We start from the raw sequence: 17,664 nt of genomic DNA on the forward strand, positions 1-17,664 counted from the left end.
CGGGCCTGTGTGGGGTACACACCCCATCACAGGGTCAACCCCAGGATGACTGAGCCACCAGTGTGAGGCGGCTGTGAAAAAGGCAAATGCGATGTGAGGCTGTATCAGGTGAGGTATTTCCAGTAGAGCTAGAAAAGTATTAATACCATTGCACAAGGACTGGTGAGACCTCATCTGGAGTCCTGCACACAGTTCTGATCACCCATGCTCCAGAAAGAAGAATTTAAACTAGAACAGGTGTGAAGAAGAGCTACACGGATGATGAGGGGAATGGAGGGCCTGTCTTATGAGAGGAGCCTTCTTCTGCAGAGTATGGATGCGGGTCATTGCCAGGATTATCTATGTGTATCCCATTTCCCTGCCATTGCAGAGGTCTTGGGCACTGGTGCACTTCAGTCCCTCCTGTTCTCTGCCTGTGGCATGTAATAGTCTATTTTCCTGAGGGCTGTAATACTTTGGTCTCGTTTCAGTTGTTGGGTTCATTGTGCAGGTGCTGGATGGTGCTGGTGGCCTGTCACGTACAGGAGGTCAGAGTAGATGATTAGGTGGTTCCTTCTGGCCTTAAACTCTGACTCTTGCAGTACTTTTATTAACCTCCAACAGCCTGTGCAATGTCCAGGGGGGCTGAAAGCCAGGGGTTTAGCTCACCTGTCTGTACTCGCAATAAAGGCAATTCACAGTGTTAGTATCACAGACAGCCACCCTGGGCCAATGGGGGCGGCTGGGCCTGGCTGGAAGCTTATGGGAAGAGTCCGTTCTTAATCTGCAGCGTCTCCTGTCTAACCTTTCGCCGGCTCAGCAAGTCTGATCAGGATCACGCCCCAGGCGCTGCTGGTTAAAGAGAAGCCCTGAGTGCAATTTTGAAAGAAGATGACATAAATAAAATTTCCACTAGCTACAAATAGCATCTCATTACAGGTAGTGCAGCAAGCCCAACATAGTCATAGTTCCCTGGAGCCTTTAAATAATGAATTTCCAGGAAAAAAAGAAGAACCTGAGCTGGATTTCCCAAGCCAGCTGGGGCTGGAGTCTGGGCATATCTGCTGGGAGGAGGAGCAAAGCCAGATACAGGAAGGGCTGTGAGAGGAGATTATGAACTGGTCTCTGTGCCCCTGATGATATGATACATCCCCTGGTCTGGCTTCTGTGGCCATTAGAGGTGTGTCTACACTAGCCTTTTTCCTTACAATCTCCTTGCACTCTCACAGCACCCATGCAGCGCCACCAGGGGCAGCCAGAGAGAGCGCTAACGTTTGAAGCCCTGTACCAGGTAACTCTGTTTGGAGCAGGTCCAGGCGACACATGAAGATGTCGGCACCTTGCCCTCAGTAACGCCCCCAAAGGTGTAGCTGCACCAGTGTTAGCAAGGAGGGGAAATGTCAGGGTGACAAGGTCAGCGTAGAAGGCCTGGGCTTCACCTACAACTTAGGTCAGGGTAGCTACATCGCTCAGAGCTGTGAACAATTTCAACCTCCCCCGCAGTGTAGTCACAGCTTGGTCAAGGAAAGAATTCTTCAGTTGACCTAGCTACAGTGGATTTACTAGAGTGAGGGAGAAACCCTTCCTTCGCTGTAGCGTCTACGCTTTAGTGCTACAGTGGCGCAGCTGCAGCCCTGCGGCGCTTTGCTGTTGTAGTGTCGCATACCCTGAGGATTGGCCTCTCCCCAGCCCTTGGAGGAGGAGAACTGTGCTCCCGTGGGCTCCCCTGGGATGTCCAGATTTGGAAAGAAAGAGAGTTCCCCGGGCCCTAGCAGGCTACACGGGAGAGGAGAGGATGTTGAAGACGTAGGCGCCCCCCCTGGTGGAATTGTGTGGCTCTTACACTGATGATAAAACACAGACATCTCAACTTCCCCAAACCCACAGCTTCCAATGCTGCCTTTGTTCGCTTGGCTCTCTCCCTCCCAGGCAGATCCTACACTAGCTTCCAGGCTCTTTAACGTGCGGGGGTCTTTGGGACAAGATTTGACAAACTAACGTCCCAGCTGCCCTTGGCAGCTTTTACAGGAGAAGGGGTTTATCTCAACACCCCCTTCCATCTGCATTGTGCTGGCTGCTGTTCGGCCCTGTAAACATGAAAAATGAATGTTACTGGAAATAGGCAAATATAAATTCAGGTTTGCAACAGAAGTATAAATACCAAATGAAAATACGGGCTTGCTTTGAAATCCCACACCGAGCTGCTTGCATGAAAGTGAGACAATGAGCAAAACAGTCAAACAAGTTCCTGTTTGGAGCAGATTGGCAATTCCAGCCTTGACCCTCCTGAGCCCTAGACTGTCCCAGGGCCAAAGCCAGAGCTGTCGCACATGGAAGAGGAGCCTCTTTACAGTTAATAGAACAACTGATGCATGTTAAATAACCCAGTGGAATTCTTCCCTGAGGCTGAGCCCCTGAATCCTGCACTAGGGTCACTGTCTACTGGATGCAGCGCTCTCCTCCCCCGTGCGTGCTCGTTCATCAACGATCATTTTATCAGCACCGGATAAATGGATGCACTTTGGGGGAAGCTTCATGTAAAGCATCAGCCAGGACATTTCACTCCTCAACGCTGTTCTCCAGGCTCACTTCTTTGGGTGGGGGGGGACACCCTGCTTCCATGGACAGGGTTCTTGGCAGCTGGAGCGAGGAGTCACCGAGGGTCTGAGCTGATTAGGGGTGCCAAGTTTGCTTGGACGTATTCCTGGAGGTTTCATCACCTGACATGATCTTTAATCAAAGATTCATCTTTAATTCCTGGAGACTCTCCTGGAAAATCCTGGAGGGTTGGCAACCCTAGATCGGATGCTTATCCCCTGCCCTGCCCCAGGTCCCATAGGGCTGTCACTAGGGGATCCAGCTGAATCATGTGCATAGACAACAGGGACTGGAGGGGGCTAAAAACCAAAACCGATTTTGGGATTGCATTAGTCACTAAAGGAAACACTGTGTGTGGAACAGAAGTTCCTTTATCTCACTTTGTTAAAAATGAACAAATTTAATCTGGTACAAAGCTGCTCATTGCAGCGCTATTCAAGAGCTATTAGTATATTAATTTTTTAACTCTAGCCCCCAAATAAAAAAGTTAGCTACACCTAGGGTGACCAGATGTCCCAATTTTATAGGGACAGTACAGATTTTTGGGTCTTTTTCTTATATAGGCTCCTATTACCCCCCACCTCCTATCCTGATTTTTCACATTTGCTGCCTGGTCACCTTATCTACACCCCTGTGCATGACCAGGGCCCAGGTTTGTTGCTTTTCTGCTCTGGGCAAGGAGCTGCCGCTCTGTTAGTCACAAATTCTACCACTAGAGGGAGAAGAGCCACCATCTCCAGCTCATAGTGAACTTTCCTGCGTGACGAACAGGGTGCGTTTTCTCATTCTGTAATCAGCCAGCGGGCCAGGAGATTGGGAAATGGACACAGAGCCCTGCCCCACCACATCACAGCTCAGCAGTGTAACTAGCTATTTATTTACTTCTGGCACGGGCCACCATACACTGGATTCTTTAAAGGCAGAATCCTTGCTCCAAAGAGCGTGCTGTCTAAAGACAGACCGGCTGATAGACAGGCCTTGGGAAGGCATATATATGGTTATGGTAACAAATATGTCTGTGTATTTTCGAGCAGGTGCATACGCTGGGGTTGGACTAGATACCTCCTGAGGTCCCTTCCAACCCTGATATTCTATGATAAGCTCTTCTCAGGTCATTCCTCTGGCTTGTCATTCCTAGCAGCAAATTGCGTGGAGGGAAGTAGTGGCCTCTCCCGTGCGCACAGGGAGAACGTTCTACTCACAGAGGCAGCGTGGTAGGAAGCCCAGCGATGTCGGGGTGAGAAGCTGACATGGGCTGTGAGGCAAAGATGGTTCCAAACCAGGCCTGCAGTGACTGAAAACCACGACACGGCTCCTTGGTGTCGGGTGAGAAATAAAATTGGTAGGTGCAATCCAGTCCCTAGTGGCTTCCCTAACACAAAAGCACCATCGCAGCTGGCACCCAAGCTGGCAGAGGGGCCTCGAGCAGAGTAAATCCAGCACCAAAGCCACAGAATTCATGAGTTACTCCATTTAATTTTGTTCTGGTCTGTTGGTTCCAGGCATGTTATTCAGCTCCCCTTTACTGAGGTTTCTCTCTGAGGTTCCATACCCCACTCGTCACCACAGCACTTGAACACCTGTTTCTTTGTATTCTTGTCCCTATTGTTGTTGATGTTTTGTTTGACAATAGCGCCAAGGGGCGGGAATCAAAGTGGGAGGCACTGTGCAAACCCCTAGCTTAGGCAGAGGCAGTCCCTGCCCTGAAGAGCTTACAGGCTATTTTATGCTCGTTGCACAAGGTGTCTTTGTCTGCCGCTGGCTTTGCGTTTCTTGCAGCCTGTCTAGTGGTTATGTTTGTTGCCGTCACTTTGCTAAATTAACTGTAACATTTTGAACTTAACTCAGAAAATATTGTTTAAAAATGATGGGAGACTCTGAAAGCAAATCTGCTGGGGCCAGGTTGTGTGTGCTCCTCTCGCCAGGACCCTCTCTGGGCTGGCCTGAGAGTCGCCGAGGTGCTTGTAGCACAGCAGCCCCCTCGCGTTCTCAGTGACGCTCGGAAATGTAGGCATCTCGAGCCTCCGCACTTCCTGGCAGGGGGTTGTTTTATCATAGACATTTGCTGTCTCTCTGAGCCGCTTGCATGTTATGCTGGAAACAGTGAGTCTCCTCCGTGCGCCGCTGCACCGATTGTTAGATGCAATTCTGGGAAACAATCCCAGGCCTCTTTCTCATAAACAGAAACTTGAAAGCGCCTGGGTTCTTTCTTTTTGCAGAGCCAGACTGGGTGATGCCAATCTGATTGGAAAGGACAGAAAAGAGAGCGAGTTGGGGGAACGCCAGGATGAAACTACAGCTTGCCCTGCCTGTTTTGGGGCTCCTGCTCTGTGCGGGTGAGTACAACTGGCTAGAGACCACCAGGTATCAGCAAAGTGACCCCCAAGGGCTCAGGCAAGGAGGGTATTGGCGTGTGCCGATGGACAGTCCGGAGCACCGGCAGCCAGGTGTTCTTACACAGCCTCAAAGACTTACAGTAAAACTGAAGTTGCCGTTTGCTGATGAGAAATGTACCCCACTAGCAGTGACGTGAGGGGCAGCGGAGCAGGAATCACCCCCTGCAGAATCAGAGCAGTCGAGAGAGAGGGAATTGAGGCACTTCCGTCTATATTCCTTTTTAAAAGAGAAGTCAGTTGCTGAAAAGATCCTTGTTATTTATCAGCAAATTCAGTAAACTCCAAAGCCCTCACCAATGGTCTGAACAGGCTGGTGAAGGGTACGGGAGGGGCAGTGCTTTGGGCAGCAGAGTGCTCTGAAATCTGGACTCCCCCGTCCTACTTGCTGTTATATTAAATCGCCATGTGCTCTTGGGCCCGTCGCTCTCTAGATCTCAGCTTCACAATGGGTAAAGCAGGGATAATAGCATCCCCTGAACGGATTAGTGTGTGTAAAGCCAACCAGATGAAAGGCAAAGCATGTGGCAACCTAGATTGAAATGCCCATAGGGAAACGGGCAAAAGAAATTTAAAAATAAACTCTGCAGCCACTCTGCCCGTGAGCGGCAAATGCCAGTTGCTGGCTTTGATGTGATCTGAAAGAGTTCAGGTTCTCTCTGGCCATGATCAGTTTGTGTTACTGCACCTGTATTTATTCCCTCTGTCTAAAACAAAGTTCTGTGCCGGGATAAAACAGCCGATCACCTTGGGGACTGTTATAGGACTGGAAATATCCCCTATCAATTCACTGGTGCTGTTTACAATTGTGGAAGCAGACACAATGATTTGAAAAATCAGCTAAAATTAATTGTCAAATAACCATTTTTAGTGCCATCCAAGCAGGATTGGGCACCTGCAGAGACTGGAGAGGTACGTGGAGAAACAGGAGTGATCACTGGTGTATGGCCAGCTAAAATAACCGGTGCCATCCTGGTGTTCTGACACTGTGATTTGTGGTACAAAGGGAACAGTGTAGGACCAACTGACATTAGGGGAAAGAGAGAAAGTTTCCATTTTTGTTACAAAATCAAAGCCTGGGGGGCAGCAAAGGACAGAGGAATTACAGACCTGGAGGCAGGGGTGGGGGGATTAGAGCAAGTGCCCAGTCTTCTAAGTAGCTCCTCGGGTTCTGAAGGGTTTTTAACGTCCAAGACCATTCCCTGCCTTCGTCCCCATCCCATCTTTGTCTATGTTTCTAGGATTGGGAAGTTTGATAACATGGATTTAAAACATGAATGCTGTTGTGACTGTTTTCCAATGTCTGCATGGCACCCAGGCGCTTGGCTTTCAAATCAGCATTATTATTGATTAGTGTTTTGTGTTTACTCCCTAGATCAGGGGTCAGCAACGTTCGGCACGCGGCTCGCCAGGGTAAGCACCCTAGCGGGCCGGGCCAGTTTATTTACCTGCTGACGCGGCAGGTTCGGACAATCGCGTCCCCCACTGGCCTCGGTTCGCCGTCCTGGGCCAATGGGGGCGGCAGGAAGCCGCGGCCTGCACTTCTCTCGGCCCGCGCCGCTTCCCGCCGGCCCCGTTGGCCCAGGACGGCAAACCGCGGCCAGTGGGGGCAGCGATCGGCCGAACCTGCCGCGTCAGCAGGTAAATAAACTGGCCCGGCCCGCTAGGGTGCTTACCCTGGCGAGCTGCGTGCCAAACGTTGCCAACCCCTGGCCTAGAGGCAGATTGTTAATAATAAGGGAAAGGATATTTTAAATACATGAATCAAGCAGAGAGAGGTAGATTTGCTAATAGCTTTTGTTGTTTTCCTTTTGCAGCTGACACCATGGCGCAGGAGAACAGTAAGTTAATTTTACCATCAATGTTTTTAACCATTATAAATATCTCAGAAGTGCTGCTGCTAAGATTGATCCTGCCATTGCTAACCGCTCAGAGGGAATCTAAAAAATGGGGCATCTTTAACCACTAAGGGCATATGCCCATTTGTCTGAGTGCCTGTATGAGTGTGAGCGTGCAAGTGTGTGTCTGGGCCTAACCCAGAACCCACTGAAGTCAATGGGAGTCTTTCCATTGACTCCAGTGGGTGCTGAGCCAGCCCCTACCTGCATGTCTGTCTCTCTGTGTGTTGGGTCATAGAGAATGTCTTTACTACTTCTTTTTCAAAATACAGATCCAGAAAACTTCATACCTGCACACTGGGTTCCTCCTGGCTCCTTTGCAGTCAGTCGGGGAGTCTTATTATTAACAACAGTTACTGAGTTTCCCCACCTGTAACATGGGGATACTGATTCTGATCTGCGTGAAGCACTGTGAGAGCTACCGAGGAATGAGCTAGGTACTATATTATATAATAGTGGCATTGGGATGGCACCCAGACCGTATTTAGGAGCTGGGCCGGAATCGGTTTGTGTTACTGCACCTGTATTTATTCCCTTTCCCTAAATCAACGTTCTGCGTGGGGATAAAGCAGCCAATCACCTTCCCCTCTAATCAAAGCCTTTGTCTGTGGGATTTCATCTCTGTAGTTTTAGTGAGTGTGAGCTCCCAGCCTCTGTAAAGCAAGTGCTGGCTAAAACCATACACCAGGGCAGGTGGGAACACAGATCTTTCTTTTATTGGCTTAGGCACCTTTCTTTTGTCTAGTGTCTCTGGTACACACTGTGGGTCTGATTCTGACCCCCTCCCTAGCACTGCTTTAGTGTGGTTGTAGCTTCGGAATTTCAGTGCAGTTCCTCACGCTCACAAATCGCTCTACAGAGTTAAACAAAACCATTTCTAACCTCAGGCCCTGATCCTGCAGCAGGCAAACCCATGGAACCACACAGAGTCCTGCAGTTCTCATTGCAGGCTCAGGGCCCAGACCCCCAGCAGGCTCTGTCTCCGCGCTGCACAGTAGCTGTGCCTTTACATTTACACCGTGCAATGAACCAGATAATTTCTTTTCACAGCAAACCCAGGCACCTCACTCCGTTTTGCACTTTGAAAAGGACAGCCAGGGGGACGCAGCTTTGGTTTAAAATAACAGTTGCCTCAGTAAGCTGCTCTAGCCACCTCCGCATTTCTAAAGCATCCACCAAGAGTGGTGCAGTTCAGAACCTCTCCCAAGGGAGGGGTAAACTCCAAGGAGACGCATTTCAGTTTGGTGATTGTTATAGGACTGGAAATATCCCCTATCAATTCACTGGTGCTGTTTACACCGATTTGAAAAATCAGCAAAAATGAATTGTCAAGTAACCATTTTTAGTGCCATCCAAGCAGGATCGGGCGCCTGCAGAGACCGGAGAGGCACGTGGAGAAACAGGATTGATCACTGGTGTATGGCCAGCTAAAATAACCGGTGCCACCCTGGTGTTCTGTCACTGTGATTTGTGGTACAAAGGGAACAGTGTAGGAACCAACTGACATTAGGGGAAAGAGAGAAAGTTTCCATTTTTGTCACAAAATCAAAGCCTGGGGGGCAGCAAAGGACAGAAGGAATTACAAACCTGGAGGAAGGGGCGGGGGGATTAGAGCAAGTGCCCAGGCTTCTAAGTAGCTCCTCAGGTTCTGAATGGTTTTTAACGTCCAAGACCATTCCCTGCCTTCGTCCCCATCCCATCTTTGTCTATGTTTCTAGGATTGGGAAGTTTGATAACATGGATTTAAAACATGAATGCTGTTGTGACTGTTTTCCAATGTCTGCATGGCACCCAGGTGCTTGGCTTTCAAATCAGCATTATTATTGATTAGTGTTTTGTGTTTACTCCCTAGAGCAGGGGTTGGCAACGTTCGGCACGCGGCTCGCCAGGGTAAGCACCCTAGCGGGCTGGGCCAGTTTATTTACCTGCTGACACGGCAGGTTCGGACGATCGCGGCCCCCACTGGCCTTGGTTCGCCGTCCCGGGCCAATGGGGACGGCGGGAAGCCGCGGCCTGCACATCCCTCGGCCCACGCCTCTTCCCGCCATTGGCCCGGGACGGCAAACCCCGGCCAGTGGGGGCCGCGATCGGCCGAACCTGCCGCGTCAGCAGGTAAATAAACTGGCCCGGGCTGCTAGGGTGCTTACCCTGGTGAGCCGCGTGCCGAACGTTGCTGACCCCTGCCCTAGAGGCAGATTGTTAATAATAAGGGAAAGGATATTTTAAATACATGAATCAAGCAGAGAGAGGTAGATTTGCTAATAGCTTTTGTTGTTTTCCTTTTGCAGCTGACACCATGGCGCAGGATAACGGTAAGTTAATTTTACCATCAAGGTTTTTAACCATTATAAATATCTCAGAAGTGCTGCTGCTAAGATTGATCCTGCCATTGCTAACCGCTCAGAGGGAATCTAAAAAATGGGGCATCTTTAACCACTAAGGGCATATGCCCATTTGTCTGAATGCCTGTATGAGTGTGAGCGTGCAAGTGTGTGTCTGGGCCTAACCCAGAACCCACTGAAGTCAATGGGAGTCTTTCCATTGACTCGAATGGGTGCTGAGCCAGCCCCTACCTGCATGTCTGTCTCTCTGTGTGTTGGGTCATAGAGAATGTCTTTACTACTTCTTTTTAAAAATACAGATCCAGGAAACTGTATACGTGCAGACTGGGTTCCTCCTGGCTCCTTTGCAGTCAGTCGGGGAGTCTTATTATTAACAACAGTTACTGAGTTTCCCCATCTGTAACATGGGGATACTGATTCTGATCTGCATAAAGCACTTTGAGAGCTACCAAGGAAAGAGCTAGGTATTATATTATATAATAGTGGCATTGGGGTGGCACCCAGGCCGTATTTAGGAGCAGGACCCTCTTGGTCTGTGCTCAGCACATATGCATAGGACAACAGTCCCTGCCCTGACTAGCTCACAGTCTAAGAACAGTGTTACAGTTGACTCGGATGGGTAGACAATGGGGTGAATTATTTCCCCTCTTTCCATTTGCATTTTTCCACTGGGGCATCAGTTGCACTAACTCTCTCTTTCCAACTTTAATTTTTCTCAGTCTAATTCCAGTCCACAGGCAAACAATCTCTCCCCACCCCCATTTACCTGTGCCCCGCCCACAGTCCATTTTCACTCATCAGAGCCATGCCACGCAGTGTGCATGCTTCTGAAATCTGCATTCCGATTGGCCAGTGAGCAGGGAGCTGGAAAAGGTGGTTTCTGGGATTGAGAAGGTTTACATAAGAACGGCCATACTGGGTCAGACCAAAGGTCCATCTAGCCCAGTGTCCGGTCCTCTGACAGTGATCAGTGACAGGTGCTTCAAAGGGAATGAACAGAACAGGGAATCATCAAGTGATCCATCCCCTGTCGCCCATTCCCAGCTTTTGGCAAACAGAGGCTAGGGACACCATTCCTGCCCATCCTGCCTAATAGCCATTGATGGATCTATCCTCCATGAACTTATCTAGCTCTTTTTTTTTAACCATGTTATAGTCTTGGCCTTCAAAATATCCTCTGGCAAGGGGTTCCACAGGTTGACTGTGCATTGCATGAAAAAATACTTCCTTTTGTTTGTTTTAAACTTGCTGCCTCTTTATTTCATTTGGTGACCCCTAGTTCTTGTCAAGTATCAGGGGGTAGTCATGTTAGTCTGTATCTACAAAAACAACAAGGAGTCTGGTGGCACCTTAAAGACTAACAGATTTCTTGTGTTATGAGAAGGAGTAAATAACACTTCCTTATTTACTTTCTCCACACCAGTCATGATTTGATAGACCTCAGTCATATTCCCCCTTAGTCGTCTTTTTTCCAAACTGAAAAGACCCAGTCTTATTAATGTCTCTTCATACAGAAGCTGTTCCATACCCCTAATCATTTCTGTTGCCCTTTTCTGAACCTTTTCCCAATTCCAATATATCTTTTTTGAGATGGGGCGACCACATCCACACGCAGTATTCAAGATGTGGGCGTACCATGGATTTATATAGAGACAATATGATATTTTCTGTCTTATTATCTGTCCCTTTCTTAATGATTCCCAACATTCTGTTCACTTTTTTGACTGCCACTGCACATTGAGTGGATGTTTTCAAAGAACTATCCACAGTGACTTCAAGATCTCTTTCTTGAGTGGTAACAGCTAATTTAGACCCCATCATTTTATGCATATAGTTGGGATTATGTTTTCCAGTGTGCATTACTTTGCATTTATCAGCATTGAATTTCATATGCCATTTTGTTGCCCAGTCCCAGTTTTGAGAGATCCCCTTGTCCATATGCTTGTTGACCCCCCCTCAAAGAATTCTAGTAGATTGATGAGACATGATTTCCCTTTACAAAAACCATGTTGACTATTGCCCAACAAATTATGTTCATCTATGTGTCTGACAATTTTGTTCTTTACTATCATTTCAACCCATTTGCCCGGTACGGAAGTCAGGCTTACCGGCCTGTAATTGCCGGGGTCACCTCTGGAGCCCTTTTTAAAAATTGGTGTCACATTATCTATCCTCCAGTCATTTGGTACAGAAGCTGATTCCAGCAAGGTTTATTCAGTGATTAAAGTGGTCTGAGAAAAGATTGGGGCATCCATCACAATCCCAGACAAAATAAGTGTTCATGCACAAGAGAGACAATTCCCAGTTCAACTTTGTGAGTTAACTGATTACATAATAATGACGATCAATTTTTAGTTCATGAAGCCATTTATAGCTACTTACTGTTATTGCTTGTGAATGCGAAGAGCGTTATACACCACAACTCCCCCCGAACTGATACATTTTTACATTTAACCTAACAATCCCATTTCCAGAATCCCTCCAAGAGGCAAGGCAGTGCTCAAAGTGAGCCCCTCAGTGACACAGCTCCATGGTTAATTATATTTTTGCTGCGTGTAGGACCTCCTTGCCCTGCCCATTTTAAGCACTGGTTTTACTGAATACCTGTGTTTCTGTTGTTCTTTCTTCCCGTTTTGCAGGGTTCGGGGTGGTGATCTCTAAGACCAAGGTGACTCTCACCTGCCCCCGATTCGTTGTGTCAAGCATAGAATGGAAGAAAAACGAGGCATCGTTACCTGGTGTTAGTAAGGAACAGGTCTATGTGATTGAGGAGTACGAGAGTTCCAAGCATGACGGGGAGTATACGTGTGAGTCTGGGACACCCTCCCTCAAACTTCACCTGAAGGCCAAAGGTAAACGGGAGAGAGCGCCCCTTCCATGGGAATAAGCAGGCACATGAGATGTCATGGGAGGCTACAGAGGCTAGCGATTAATTCTGTGACCTTATTGCCTAGAAGATTCACATGCCATAACGTACGCAGAGGCCTGATTTTCAGGGGCGCTGCTGGGACTGACTTCGACACTCAGCTGCTCTGAGGTCCAGCCAGCCCCCCATGAGCACTGCGATTCCATGGGGGCACTGTTCAAAAGAGTATGCGTTTGCCATGGGATGTGTGGCTCAATTACCCCTCTCTGCACTGTTATGTGGTGTGCTTTGCCCTTGCTGTGTCCTCCACCCCAGAGGTGGCTGCATTTCAAAGGCACTTTATACACCTAGCTTGGGAGCTGCTTTGGGATGGGAGAGGCTGTATAAATGTGAGACTATTATCTCTCCCTGAGACCAGTGACCTTTCATGAGCTTCAGAGAATCATGAACCTTCAGGATCTTGGCAGGAGACTCCAGGTCTGGAGGCTTGGAGAGGGCACAGCCTGGCTTCCCCAGTCCCACTTGGAAACTGAATCAATTCTCCTCCATTCTGACAAAGCCCCTTGCAGCCCATGCACTATCTCGGGTGTCTGGGGAGCTGCTTGGGGAGCCCGAGAATCCCTGCACTCTTTCCGACACAGACAGAAAGGGCTGGGGAGGCGGGGATGAGGAGCATGGAATGAGCTGTTACAACCCTGCTGCCAAGGGCCATGCAGAAAAAACAGGGGACATTTCAGTCACTGACCGCTCCAGCCACCCCAGCGGTGTTGGCAGAGTGCGGTGTGTGTAGGGGGGAACAGAAAGGAGTCTCCCTTCCCCCTTCACTCCTCCACTTACTGTTCTTGCCCCCTCATGATGTGTGCGGTCTCCATCCACACAAAGCAAGTGGGTGAGGTCTGGGCAGACCAAACATGGGGCATTTACCCAGCAGTGTCTCTGGGCTGGGACTTGTGACTCCCACCTCCCGCCGTCCCCCTACCTCCCCCCCCCCCCGCTCTGCCCTTCTCCCTCTCGCTGAGCCCCCTGTCCCTTCCCACCACAGTGTGCAGGAACTGTGAGGAGCTGGATGTCTTGACAGTGGCTGGGATCATCATCGCAGATTTCCTCATCACCCTCGGGGTGCTGATCCTGGTCTATTACTTCAGCAAGAACCGGAAGGGGCGAGTCGGTGGCAGCGCCGGAGTTCATCCGAAAGGTAAGAGCTGGTTCAAATCTCTCCTGTTAATAAGTGGCTGAGTGTCTTCAACTGGGGGAAACGCTGGGGTCAAGCCCCCCTCAGGCTCCTCCTGCTGCTTACCACACCCCGTGCCGCCCTTCGTGTGGGGAAGGTACAGCTGCCATTTTGTGCTGAAAGTGCCCCAGGCACAGGAACCCATTGCACAGGCTGTGGTGAAGCAGCCCTGAGAGAGGCAAAGGGAGGGTGGGGCTGGCTGGAAGGGCTGCACTGCTGCCTCCCCGGCGGTATCGCAGCACGGCCGCCCTCAAGCATTCACACCACGAGTCAGGCCCTAACCGCAGGGAGTTGGCTTCAAAATCAGGAGATTTGATTTAAATGAGAAATATGGGGGTTTTGTCTCTGCTCTCTGAGCCCGTCGGTTGGGTCACATTTTTAGTTCGTTCTCTACAGCCAGGAGGGCTAGAAACTGCCTTGTTTTAAAATGGAAGCTGAGATTCTTGTGCAGTGGGGGCACTAAGACATACATCACAAGTCACCGACACTCCAAAGAGCTGACCGCACTGCATTTTGCACCCCAGGCAGAGTGTCCTTTGATTCAGGGCTGGAGGCCTGTGTCTCGGAGGATAGTCCTGTGTTCTGGGTGTGACAAAGGCCAGATGCTCAGGGCTGAGGTGTCTCAATTGGGCCCCCAAAATCGGTGGACACTGTGTGCCCTGCTCCTGAAACGCCCACGGAGCCGTGGGGATGAGTCACGCCTGCGAAGCTCTGTGTCTGCGCTAAGAATCGGTAGTATTCCACCTGAACCTTCTCCCTGCTTTGCCTTCCAGGCCAGAAGATGGTGCGCCCCCCGCCTGTGCCAAACCCAGACTATGAGGTAACGGGAACTGACGGGGTGGGGGTCCCCCTCCTCTCTTGGCCTTTCCAGAACTATTGGGATTGGGGTCACAGCCTTCTTGGTGGATGATGAGAGCTGAGAAATTACAGCATTGGTCCCCTTCCACCAGGTGCTTTGTTCAGTTCCAGGCTTCACCTGGGTGTGGGGGAAGGAGTGACTGAGCAGGGCCATGTGGCTTCCTAAGGGTAGTTAGCAACAGAAGGGTCATCACAGCATGCAGGGTACAGTGTGCATCCCCAGAGCTGCACGCTCCCTGCCCTGTGCCCAAGTCACACCTGGTGGTTGCACTGAGGAGCCCAGCCCTGGCACAGAGCCAGTTGTACAAGGTACTGTCGCTGTGCTATGTTAACGCAAGAGCCTGTTGCTCACATCTGCTCCTGTTCCCACAGCCCATCAGGAAGGGTCAGCGGGATCTGTACGCCGGGCTGCAGTCCAGGGGCTTCTGAATCGCCCTGCGGATGGCAGGTTGGACGAGAGCAGCTAAGGGCCCCCAGCTTCTGTCCCATGTGATACAGATTCTCGGCAGTCCGTGCTGGGCAGTCGCACATTCTGGGGACCAGCCCAGCAGCTGCAATGGGAGACGCTGCCCCTCCTTGGACACCTTCCTTCCTGCCTTTGATTTGACCCCAGGGAACAGACACTGACTAAAGAAACAAGAAGAAAAGGTTTTCCCCATTAAATAGTTGTAGCTTTCTCCTCTTCGGGCTCCTCCTAGGCTGTCCTGATCACGCTTTCCAAACTGTTGGGGAAACCCTTTCACTCTTCAGTTTTATTTATTTCAGTCACATGCTTTGATTTGTCTCTCCAGCACCCTGCACCATTGATCTTGTCCTGACACTCGGACGGCCTCTTCCCTGCCCAGGGCAAAAAGGGACATTGTCCAGTGTCCTGAGCACCAGCCCGGGAGCCAGGAACACCTGAGCTCTGACCCCAGCTCTGACACTGAGTCCCTCTGTGACCGTGGCGAAGTCCATCCCCCTCCCCCGCAGCTTTCCCATCTGTACTACGTGGGCAGAGACTCACCCGCTTCCCAGAGATGCCTTAAATAGTGCTAGCAAAGAGCAGACCCTCTCGGAGCACTGGGGCTTGGCTGGCTCTCTCCTGTTCCTCTGGTTTGACATTAGTTCCCGTTTCCCTGCCCAGGATAGTAACGAGACTGTCACCACGTTCCCTGGGGCTCGAAAGGGAGATGCGATGGTCACTATGGGCTGTGAAGGGTAGACGTGGCCGTGTGCGCATCCACCATATTCCTCCTTGAGCCCTGTCCCTGTCCAGCTTGTGCTCTGCAGTGTTCTTCTGGCCACCGCTAGTGTTCGGGGGTGTAAGTCCCTGGGCTGCGATCTCCGGGCCCCGGTGCAGTGTGTCAGTCGTGCTCACCTGGCCTGTCTCAGCAGTGACAGAGCAGTTCATTGACAACACCGCGCTGGCTGCCCTCTCCAGCCATGCTCAGCACGCCAGTCCTTGCTGTGGGGTCACACACAGCCCCAACACCCCTTTCCGGAGACCTGCCATGGGGAAAACGGGGCTTGAGCCCTTTCTTGCGTCTCTGGGATGGATAAAGTCGGCCTGGAAGGAGGGGATTTAAATATCAGCAATGGACATCTGGAGCCGCCTGGTTTTGCTGGAGGACCCGGTGGTTCTCTCAGAAAGGTTCCATGTATGGGGCCTAAATAGAAGGCTGGGGGTGTGGACTCTTCAGCACGTGCCCCTTCTCCCCCAAGCCTCCTCTAGACCTTGTAACAAAGGGTCATCTGTGAGCCCCCCAGAAGGGCGCTTAAGTGGCTGATTGAGTCTTTAACGCTTATTATTAAATTACAGTAGCACTTGGAAGCCCCGGTCAAGATCCAAGCCCCACCGGGCTGGGTTCTGCCGAGGAACGTAGTCCCTCCCGAGAGACATCACTGTCTCAGGGGGATGAGATGCGTGAGAGGGGACTGGCACCATTTTTCAGATGGGGCTCCTGACCCCCAGTGCCTTAACCACAGGACATTTTCCCTCTGGAGAAGTCCTGTAGAATTTAAGAGCAGCAAAACCCATAGGGTGGTGTAGAAATTAGCCCAAACCATAGAGAACTGCAGACAGAATGTGACCATTTCCATAGGTTTTTCTTTGTACTCAGCCTGTGGAATTCTATAGCAGGGACCCCCGTTCCTGTTTCAGTTCTAGAGTGTGGTCCAAAACCACATCTAGAAATAGGAGCGTTTTCTAGTAACAGTGCGAGGACTTTCCCATAAGGGCTGTACAAACCCCGTGCTCTGAGTGAGTCTCATCTGGCTCACCTCGCTCCAACCCCCTTCTTTGCTGTACCCTCCCTCTCCTGTTCCATCTCTGGCTCTCAGGCTGTGTCCAGGCTCTATGGTGTCTGTTACCAAGCTGGTGAATTTGTCTGTATTGAGAAAGGCCTGTTTGAATGTTTTATGATGCAAGTATTTCTAAAAGTGCATTATGCAGCCAATAAACGGGGAGGGCTCTGCCCCTGGATCCGCATTGGAGGGTGTTTCCAGTTCATTCTTTCTCAACACAACCGTTACTCAGAGGACTCTGCACAGGAAAGACCCAGGACTGCAAAAGCTGCTGGGGTCACCACTGAGGTGCACTGGCAGCAGTGTACAAAGGGGCCCAGGGCTAGGCAGTGGGGTGAGGGGCAGACAGCAAACAGTGGAGTGCAATGGCCAGGCTGGGGAGGGATGTCATCAGCAGAGCTGGGGGTAGGGCTGGAATAGCTGGGGGCTGCAGGTCAGGCCTGGGGCACGATAAGAAGGTTGTGGTCACTTACACTCAATTTAACAAACAATTTTCAAAAGCCACTTGAGTTAAAATTATCCAGTTTCATGAAGGTGGCAGGACAGTAACAAACGTGGGCAATGGGATTGACTTGTTTCCTTTTCCTGAGAGCCACATGGGCAGCTGGGAGCAGACACCAGTGTCTGGCTTAGAAAACTGACTCTGCTCAGCCCTGGGCTATTGCTCAGAGGGGAGACGTCGCTCCGGAGAGGAAGCAGCAGTAAGTGGGGTGGGCTGTGGTTTAGCCCTGGTGTCTCTGCACAGCAAGGAGTGAGCACCCAGCCACCTTCGAGCCCCGGATCAGTGTGCTTGGCCTGGAGGATGTGGTTACAGAGGCAGGCGCAGCTGGGTTTACCTTGCAAGCCCTACATGTCGAGAGGAGAGAGTTTGCAAGCAAGAGCCAAACAGAACCACCCCCACACAGCCCTGAAACCCCCAGGGCCAGGTTCACTGCTGGTACAAATGGGTGTCACTCGACTGAAGTCAATACAGTAGTGAAGTGATTGACCTCAGCCCCCTGGTGCAGCTGCATTGCCATGGCTGGGGTCAGACCAGGGATGTGATTCATTTCACAGTGCAGACAGGAACAGCTGCTCTGGATGTACAGTGGGTCAGATCCTGCTCCCAGCCACACCCACATGATCAAACTGCTTTCCTCAGGGCTGCTGGCATGAGTAACCATCATCTTCCCCACTTGTCAGCTCACTGCAGTGTCTCCACACAGCTATCTAC

The 17,664-nt window shown here is 50.6% G+C and overlaps 1 protein-coding gene across 4 annotated transcripts; it reads left to right on the forward strand.

Annotated features, from left to right (window-relative positions):
* On the forward strand, positions 1 to 16,635 carry LOC101932898 (T-cell surface glycoprotein CD3 epsilon chain). Of its 4 annotated transcripts, none has more exons than XM_065569178.1 (8): positions 1 to 108; positions 4,797 to 4,913; positions 6,788 to 6,811; positions 9,157 to 9,180; positions 11,850 to 12,062; positions 13,119 to 13,271; positions 14,081 to 14,127; positions 14,538 to 16,635. In XM_065569178.1, exons 2-8 carry the CDS (start codon positions 4,865 to 4,867, stop codon positions 14,592 to 14,594), a joined length of 567 nt encoding a protein of 188 aa, XP_065425250.1. In that variant the 5' UTR covers positions 1 to 108; positions 4,797 to 4,864; the 3' UTR covers positions 14,595 to 16,635. The 4 variants fall into 4 exon arrangements, with proteins under 4 accessions (XP_065425250.1, XP_065425249.1, XP_065425248.1 ...); XM_065569177.1 differs by lacking the exon at positions 1 to 108 and adding an exon at positions 3,775 to 3,903; XM_065569176.1 differs by lacking the exon at positions 1 to 108 and adding an exon at positions 4,556 to 4,680.
* The last annotated feature ends 1,029 nt before the right edge of the window (positions 16,636 to 17,664 follow it).

This window comes from Chrysemys picta, chromosome 16 (genome assembly GCF_011386835.1).
Source record: "Chrysemys picta bellii isolate R12L10 chromosome 16, ASM1138683v2, whole genome shotgun sequence".
Lineage (NCBI taxonomy): Eukaryota > Metazoa > Chordata > Testudines > Emydidae > Chrysemys > Chrysemys picta.